This window comes from Rutidosis leptorrhynchoides, chromosome 5 (assembly GCF_046630445.1).
Source record: "Rutidosis leptorrhynchoides isolate AG116_Rl617_1_P2 chromosome 5, CSIRO_AGI_Rlap_v1, whole genome shotgun sequence".
Classification (NCBI taxonomy): Eukaryota; Viridiplantae; Streptophyta; class Magnoliopsida; order Asterales; family Asteraceae; genus Rutidosis; species Rutidosis leptorrhynchoides.
The window spans coordinates 438,241,340-438,250,268 of NC_092337.1; the positions used below are offsets into that span (position 1 = coordinate 438,241,340).

Here is an 8,929-nt window from a genome sequence, read left to right on the forward strand (position 1 = left end):
ATATATATATATATATATATATATATATATATATATATATATATATATATATATATATATATATATATATATGTATATATTTGTTATAGGTTCGTGAATCGACCAGTGGCCAAGTCTTACTCCCGACGAAGTAAAAATCTGTGAAAGTGAGTTATAGTCCCACTTTTAAAATCTAATATTTTGGGATGAGAATACATGCAGTTTTATAAATGTTTTATGAAATAGACACAAGTAAATGAAACTACATTATATTACGATCGAAGCCGAATATGCCCCTTTTGCTTGGTAGCCTAAGAATTAGTAAACCGATCTACTAATTGACGCGAATTCTAAAGATAGACCTATTGGACCTAACTAACCCCATCCAAAGTACCGGATGCTTTAGTACTTCGAATTCATTTTTATCATGTCCGAAGGATTTCCCGGAATGATAGGGGATATTCTTATATGCATCTTGTTAATGTCGGTTACCAGGTGTTCACCATATGAATGATTTTTATCTCTATGTATGGGATGTATATTGAAATATGAAATCTTGTGGTCTATTATTATGATTTGATAATATATAGGTTAAACATATAACTCACCAACATTTTTGTTGACATTTTAAGCATGTTTATTCTCAGGTGATTATTAGGAGCTTCCGTTGTTTCATACTAAAATAAGGACAAGATTTGGAGCCCATGCTTGTATGATATTATGTAAAAACTGCATTCAAGAAACTTATTTTTGATGTAATATATTCTTATTGTAAACCATTATGTAATGGTCGTGTGTAAACGGTATATTTTAGATTATCATTATTTGATAATCTACGTAATGCTTTTTAAACCTTTATAGATAAAATAAAGGTTATGGTTGTTTTAAAAATGAATGCAGTCTTTGAAAAACGTCTCATATAGAGGTCAAAACCTCGCGACGAAATCAATTAATATGGAACGTTTATAATCAATATGAACGGGACATTTCAACTAGGTATTCAGCGTTTCCCATGCCCTTTGGGAAAGGTCCCACTATGTCAATAACCCATTTGCAGAATGGCCACGGTGACGTGATAGGTATCATAGGGTGTTGTGGCGCTCTGCTAACTAGCGCGTGTAACTGGCACTCTTGGCAAACTCTTATCCTTTCAGCTGTGCCAGCGTACATTCTGGGCCAATAATACCCTAATCTTTTAATCCTCTCGGTGACTGGCCTCCACCCAGAATGCAACCCGCAAGATCCCTTATGAATCTCGTCAATAATCATAGCTGCTTCTTTAGGTCCTACGCAGCGTAGGGAGGCACCTAAATAAGACTTTCGATATAGAACTTCTCCTCGCAATTCATAATTCTGCGCTTTTACCCTGATCTTCATCGCTTCCTTCTCCCCTTCAGGCAAAGACCCAATCCGCAGGAATTCTATGATGTCTGTCATCCAACTCGCTTCTTCTTCTTCAACGGACGCAATCGTTTTTTCTGGCTCTGTGGATTTCTTGAAGACTTGCTCCACTAATATTTTCTTTTCCAGATGGTTGAAAGTGAGGGCCGCCAGCTTACTGAGCACATCCGCCTGCTTGTTCTAGCTCCTAGGGATTTGGCTGATCCTGAAGTCAAAGAATGTATCGGCTAGAGAGTGAACCAGAGCCAGGTATGATTGCATAGATTTGTCATTGGCGTCAAATGTGCCGTTTATCTGATTGGCGACTAGCTATGAATCCACATAAGCTTGCAACTTCTTTACTCCTAACTCTCGGGCTATACGCATCCCTACTAATAGCGCTTCATACTCTGCCTCATTTTTTGTCACTTTAAAGTTGAACCGTAACGCGTATGTATGCTCTTCCTGATGCGGACCAGTGAGGATTAGTCCTTTGCCAACGCCTTTAGAGCTTGCTGCGCCGTCTGTATAGAGCTCCCATAGTTCGAGTGGAGGCACGGGAAGTTGCTCAGGGTCGCATATTGCAAGCATGTTAGCCGCCGTTTCGGCCAAATAATCAGCCATCACCTGCCCCTTGATAGCGCTTCTAGCGCAGTACGCGATTTCATGCTCGCCTAGCTCTATTGCCCATTTGGTTAGCCTACCCGATATCTCGGGTTTATAGAGCAGCTGTCGAATAGGTTGATCAGTGAGTACCGTAATCGGATGTGCTTGGAAGTACCTACGCAAACGTCGAGCAATAACGACGAGCGTGTATACGAGTTTTTCTATGGGGAGATAATTCAGCTCGCTTCCTGATAGCGCTTTTCTGACGAAGTGTATTGGCATTTGAGCGCCCCCCCGTTCGGCGACTAAGACGGAACTAACGGCTTCCTTACACACTGCGCGGTAAAAGTATCAAGGTTTCGCCAGCAATTGGCGCTGTTAATGTGGGGAGGTCTTTGAGGAGCGCTTTCATCTCCTGGAATGCCTTTTCGTCAACATACGCCTCAAGGTTGCGCCCAATTTGCTTAGCGAATGTTGTATCGATGGTTTGCTGATAGGTAGCGCCTGCGTTCTTCAGTCCGAAGGGCATCTTGGTGTAACAGTATATCCTTTGGTCTGTGTGGAACGCGGTCTTCTCTTCATCTTCTTCCGCCATTTGTATTTGGTGATATCCTTTGTAGGCATCTAGGAAGCACTTGAACCTAAAACCAGCGAGCGACTCCACTTTCCAGTCTATCTCTGGCAAAGGATAGTTGTCTTTGGGGCAAGCTTTATTAATATCTTTAAAATTGATACAGAGCTGCCACGTTCCATCAGACTTGGCCACCAGCACAGGGTGCTACCCATGTCTAGTAGTTCACCTTGCGCAATATGTTGGCTTTAACCAGCTTATCCACTTCTCCGCGCAACCTTTCACTTCTTTCGGGTGCCATTGGCCGCTTCTTTTGTTTGATAGGGGTCAAGTTCATGTTGGCGCGGAGGTAATGCTGCGCTATCTCTCACGGTACTCTAGTCATATCAGCATCGCGCCAACAGAACACGTCAGAATTGGAGATGAAGATATTCGTTAGCTTTTCTTTAGTCTCCTGTGTGAGGCTCCCCCTACCTTTACCTTCTGTTCCGGATACTCGAGATTAACTATAATCCACCATTCATTTGTGCCCTTTTCTTCGGGAGTAGCGCTCCCCTTGTCAGTAACAGATGCGCACAAGGCGTCCAGCGGTGTTGACTCAAGGGTGGCAACTCCTTAATCTGTCAGGAATCGAACCATCCCGTGGATTGTGGATGGTATAGCGCCGAATTTCTGAATGGAGGTCCTTCCTAGTATAGCATTGTATCTAGAATACGAGCGCACCACACAGATTTCTATGCTCTCAGTGCGCTTTTTTAATTTATCCTTGCTGTCTCTCAGCTCCAGCTTCAAATCTAAGATTCCAATAGGCCATACTGATTCTCCTGAAAATCCGGATAGGGCCGTAGTCGGAGGCTTGATGGTTCGCCTCACCGTTGTGGGTAACTGTCGGAAGCAATGCTCGTACATGATGTCAACGCTACTGCCATTGTCCATGTGAAGGCGCTTAACGCCATGACCTGACTCAGGCAGATATCCCTGCACTACAATGGGCGCGCAGGAAGTGTTGAATGTCTGAATGGCGGGGAACGATATTACCGTCATCCTCGAGCTTCCGTCAGCGCCAGCTTTGCGCTTTGTTCCTAGCTGTCGTCGGCAGTTGGCCATTAAATGCACTTATTTTTTTCGCGACAGGTGCCTGTATAGAAAATATAAATGAGTAGTGGATATATAGAGAAAAGATCAAATCAAAACCTTTTAACTTGTGAGTCCCACGGATGGCGCAAAATGATCAAGCATAGAATAATCGGGCCGGGTTCGGTCCATGCTTGACATCATTGAAAGGGGATTTAAGGGTCAATTGAGTTTAACTCTCCGGTCCGGAGTACCGTGAATAACCCCTTGAGAGATGAGGATCTCAACAGGGGTGGTTAAACGTCGACCCACTATCGGCGGATAGTCCGGTCATCGATGGCTCGCGTTGAGAATAGGGTTCGTGTTCAAGGAACGTTACCTGTGTATCTAGAATATCTAATGTGATGCTATAAGTCCGGTAGCGCGGGTAAGGGAGGCGCTGTGTAGATAGCGCGATTGGTCCGTACGTAGATACTAAAAATAGTATGTGTGTAACTTCCCAAAAAAGACCAACCCCTTGCCTTGTGATTCGAGTCTGTTATTATAGCTACAATGCCGTTTGTTTATTGGAGCCACGTGTTCCATGTTGCTTTCTTGTCTGTACTGCCTGGTTGTTTCGTGGAGGCGACCGGGGAACAGTACTATTACCTTTTTCGCTAGCTGTCGGCCCTTGTACAGAGATCGTGGTAAGTACAGGACACGTCACCTTTATGTAATTTTGTTAGAGAAAATGATATGTATTGTGTTTATCTACATTATATTTCTTCCTACTATATGTATCTCTTCATTCACAACCTGTATCAAGTTTATTTATACGCTATATAGTTTTTTGTAACCTAGCATCACTGCTTTTTTTTTTATCAGATTATATATCAAATGGACATAACTGATGAAAAAAGTTTCTTTGAGCAGTGACAAACTATTTGATTTTGTGTTTTATCAACCTGTAATTTAGGGTTTATGTTGCCTGTAATTTGTTACAGGTTAGCACTAGCGGTTATGTTTTGGTTCTACATTGTTGCTACAACTGTATTATGAGAGGGAGATTATAATGAGAGACTGTAATCGGTTTCCTGGCAAGTTTTCTTTCCCAAGAGTACATCTTTGAATTATGACAATCTTTAGCATAATGTCAAAATGAGCGGGGCGTAACAAAGTTGGATTACAATGGGTAATTAGTGATATGGGTCACTAGCTTTTTTGTTTCTTTTCCCTTCATGATCTAAATATGCCTAATATTCAACAGATAATTTAATTGGCTCAAAAAATATGATTTATTGAAAACTTTTTCAATACAGTTTGGGTGACTTTTGACACGTTTGACCTTCGACCAAAATTAGGCAAAACTGTTGCTTCTACCTTAGCATGAGATTTCATTTGTAAAGTTTATTCGAACATCTGATGGTGATGAACACACATTCTTGGTTTTTACATGATGCCAACGAATTAGGTATATTATGCTTTTCTGTATTTTTAGATTTATCACTTTATGTATTTAGGGAATGAGATCTTAAAATGTTTGGTGATTGTTTCAGCTGATTCTAAATAGATTTTGAAGTAAATAGTTAGAATTCTTTGAAACCTGGGCCACAAATCTTTAGGTTGCTTTCGTTTGATACCACCCTTCATTCACGCTAAGGCTAAAAAAGTACTAATCTTACTGTTCGAAACAACTTATCAGTCAGGGGTTGAATCCGCATTAATAAAAAAAAAACTTTAGCTCTACGACAATATCCTAAATGACATAAATGCTATTGTTAATAATACATTATTCATCACTGTGTTCATTCATCAATTAGAAGCTTACATCGTTCCAGTTGAATTACCACAATGTTTTGTATCAAGGATATTAGGGTTTATAAATACGTTTTACTGGAGCTAATATAAGTCGATGAATCATTTAGATAATCAATAAATTCGGGTTACCGATTTTGAAGTTTAACTTTATTTTTTTGATAAATAATTGATATGTATTTTAGGGTTTAGGTATTGAAGATAATTGACTGCTTTCAACCATTTGTGTTTAGGTATATCTGATTTCAACTATTTTTTTTTATTTTTATTAATTTGGATTGGTAGATTTTTGATAAACCTCTAATGTTATTGTATTCAGTTATATCTTTTTACTTTTTACTAACTTCCTATGGTAGGTATTAGAATTTTATTTTGTTCCTCTATTGATTAATTAGTTGAATGCATTGAATTATCTTTCTTTTGATGTATTAACCTCCTAATAGCATACATTATTTTAAACAGTAGAACATGTGCAGTTAAAAGGCTTGACTGAGCGGGTTTCATCATGTGTTCATCACTTATTTATTATATGGTTTACATGATGTTATGACAAGTTCTCTACCGAACATGAATAATGATTCTAAATATCAAGCTGAAGATAAGCTTCTAATCCTATTTGGATTATCACTCAGGTAACTAGATGTAATACCTACTTTCTTTATTAGGATATGAATTAACTTCAGTAATTGGATTTGGTGGGGATTTATATAATTTTAATTCATCGGTGATGATGCATATTATATAATGTTATTTGTGAAATATGTATCAGTTGTTTAATGAATTTTTCAAGAGACATCAGCAATAATTCATTTGATGTATTTGTCTTAATCCAAACAAGTGATTCCTAAGAAGTTGTAGTTGCAACAATTATAGCTTATGTTGGTACTTCTTACACACCTTATATATTTTCATATTCATACACTATTTATATGTAAAAGTTTAAAGTAGGCCATGAAAATAGGGCCTCCCGTGCAACGCACGGGCTCTTAAAGGCTAGTTAAATATAAGTTTTTATTCGAGAGAATAAAATTCAAATGTAGTGAATATAGGACTTAATATTATTTAATATATTTTATATAACAACGATAAATTAATAAAATAAATTTAACAAATTATAGCCCATCTAACAAACAAATAAATATATAGTAAATTAGCCCAAAATTTAAAAACAATCGGCCCATCTATTAAACCTAAATAATACGGAGTATCTATGGACTCCAGCCTCCATTCTTCTCTCTTTTTCAACTACCATCTTCAATAAAAATCACCTGCAAAAACAAAACAAAAAATACAGTTAAATGGAGGAAAAGGAAGAAAAAAAAGAAAAAAAAAAAGAGCAACGGAGGGAAAAAAAATGCAACGGTCTAAATTTTGAACCATGGGCCCCAACAAACACAGCGTCGAGTGGAAGACTTCGGATACCTCGACGCCGGACCGACGCCGAACCGGTGTGGTCCGACCGTCGGAGGTCCAGCCGACGCCGAGGTGACCTTGCCCACACCGGATGCTCTTATGGGTTGGTTGACCCAAAATTCAACCGGGTATCGATAGTTGGTACACTTACCTTTTTTACATTTTGTGTATTACTGATATGCAGTGCAAATCAAAGTTCGATAAATCTTTAAGCTTGTAACAACATCTTAAAGCATTTTCTAATCAGTCAAAATGTATTTCTCGTTCTTTTTTTTTTTTTTTTTTTTTTTTTTTTGACTTGTAAATTCTTCGTACGGTTATGCACAAAGGAGAAGTGTCTACACCTATTGCTATTTTTGAATTCATTAGGCCACTTGTATTGCTTGAAGACGTTTCTTGTGGTGTCACTTGACTTTTTCCACTTTTTGAATGAGTATGACGTGTTACTTTTTTAGTGGAGTAGTGGTGGTGTTTCTTTTTTGGTGTTACTTTGAGTGGAATGCTGATGTGACATTTTATTTATCTTTTTCTGTTTTTTCTATTTGGTTTATTTTTACTTATGTAATTTAAAATGTAAAAAAAATTACACATTTAATAAATTAAAAAAACGCATTTAAATTAATACCATTACTACAAAAAAAATACATTATTAAAAATCCTAAAAAAATTACATTTATTTTTTTTGAAAAGCAAGAAAGACTTATATTAAACAATCACGAAAAAAATTACATTTATTAAATTCCTAAAATAAAGACGCACACATCTTGAACTTGTTTCTACTCATTGGGGAGGGAAGTTGCAATTCTTCATCTGGCTACGAACATACTGTATTAAATTTTGAAGGGCTACCACGTCTTCCGGGTCTTCCATTGTGGCCGACGATCTCCCCAACACATCAACATGTGTTAGCGCGGTTGCCATACGAACATACTCATTGAAATTTTCAAGCGATTCCGTCTTTTTTGTTGCCACCACTTCCATTCTGTCCATAAACTCGTCGATCCTTGAAGAATTCGAACTATTCCCACGAGAAGACGCTCCCGCGTCCGAAGAACCTGTAGTCTTTTGTGCTTTCTTTGCCTTATCTCGTCCCATTGGACGCGACATCTGTACGTTCCCAAACAACTCCGCTTCAAAGTCTTGCGAGAGGCTTATCGGGTCTCCTTGATTTTCACCCGAAACATCAACATGATAGTCTTCCGGATGGTTAACAACCAGCTCTTTTGGCAGATCCACTTTGGATGTTGTTTCAAGAAAAAAAAGGCTTCCTTCAAAGTAAAAGGTTTCGAGTATGTATCAAAATATGATTGCAATGCGCTGTTGTAAATATCTTCGTCATTCGCACCACTACGCCAATTATCCTTGATATTATTGAAAATTGGTAAAAACGCCGTACAAGCATTGTTCACAATAACATTGAGCCAACCATAAAAGCTCTTTTGAAGCCCAAGTTTTTTGTGGTTTTTGCCTTCCTTCGTCCGCCACCTCTTTCTCTATCAAAATTGTATAAACATTATATTATGCAAAATAATACTTATTTTTACTAATAACATATATACTAGTAATATATAAACTAACATATATATATATATATATATATATATATGGCAACAAAAGAAAAAGTAATGATCAAATATGCCTCATCTTTGTTGCACATCTCAATTTGTCTTTTTTTTTTAAATAAAATAAGTGATTGTCATCCACGCTCAATCTTTAGCTTTGCAAAAAATAGGCAGCTACACCAGATAATATTCACGTATCTTCTGTTTCTCAGCAACAAGATATATCACCAAGTTGCACTAGTACCTTTTTTAGCTCAGGTGAGTTTTCCACGAACAGCTTCATAAGTGCCAACTTAAGCGGCGCGTAAGCAGAATCAATAACCTTTACTTCCTCAAGAAAGTAAAACTTGACGCCCGAGTATCTTTTAAAGTTATAACGTTTAATAGAAACAAGTGGAGAATCCACGTTCTCGTGCATCTGACACAGTCGATTATTTTTGTAAAATACACTATTACATATGCTAATATGCTAATTGTATCTTACGTATCACACTATTACATATGCTAAGTGTATCTTACAAAAATTAATCGATTGGGTTATATGCACAAG

General features: G+C 37.8%; 1 protein-coding gene and 1 long non-coding RNA gene across 2 annotated transcripts; one reads left to right on the plus strand and one right to left on the minus strand.

Moving 5' to 3' along the window:
- Positions 1 to 1,689: 1,689 nt before the first annotated feature.
- On the minus strand, positions 1,690 to 2,247 carry LOC139850090 (uncharacterized). Its single transcript, XM_071839683.1, has one exon. The coding sequence runs from the start codon at positions 2,245 to 2,247 to the stop codon at positions 1,690 to 1,692; it is 558 nt and encodes a 185-aa protein (XP_071695784.1).
- A 2,345-nt stretch (positions 2,248 to 4,592) lies between these two features.
- Positions 4,593 to 6,192, plus strand: LOC139850361 (uncharacterized). The gene is made up of 3 exons (XR_011760007.1): positions 4,593 to 4,686; positions 4,909 to 5,060; positions 5,867 to 6,192. It is a non-coding gene; the product is annotated as an uncharacterized lncRNA (long non-coding RNA).
- The last annotated feature ends 2,737 nt before the right edge of the window (positions 6,193 to 8,929 follow it).

Bases quoted from the DNA above. Each gene is read 5' to 3' on its own strand.
- LOC139850090 (XM_071839683.1), bottom strand. From the start codon at position 2,247: ATGCCAATACACTTCGTCAGAAAAGCGCTATCAGGAAGCGAGCTGAAT.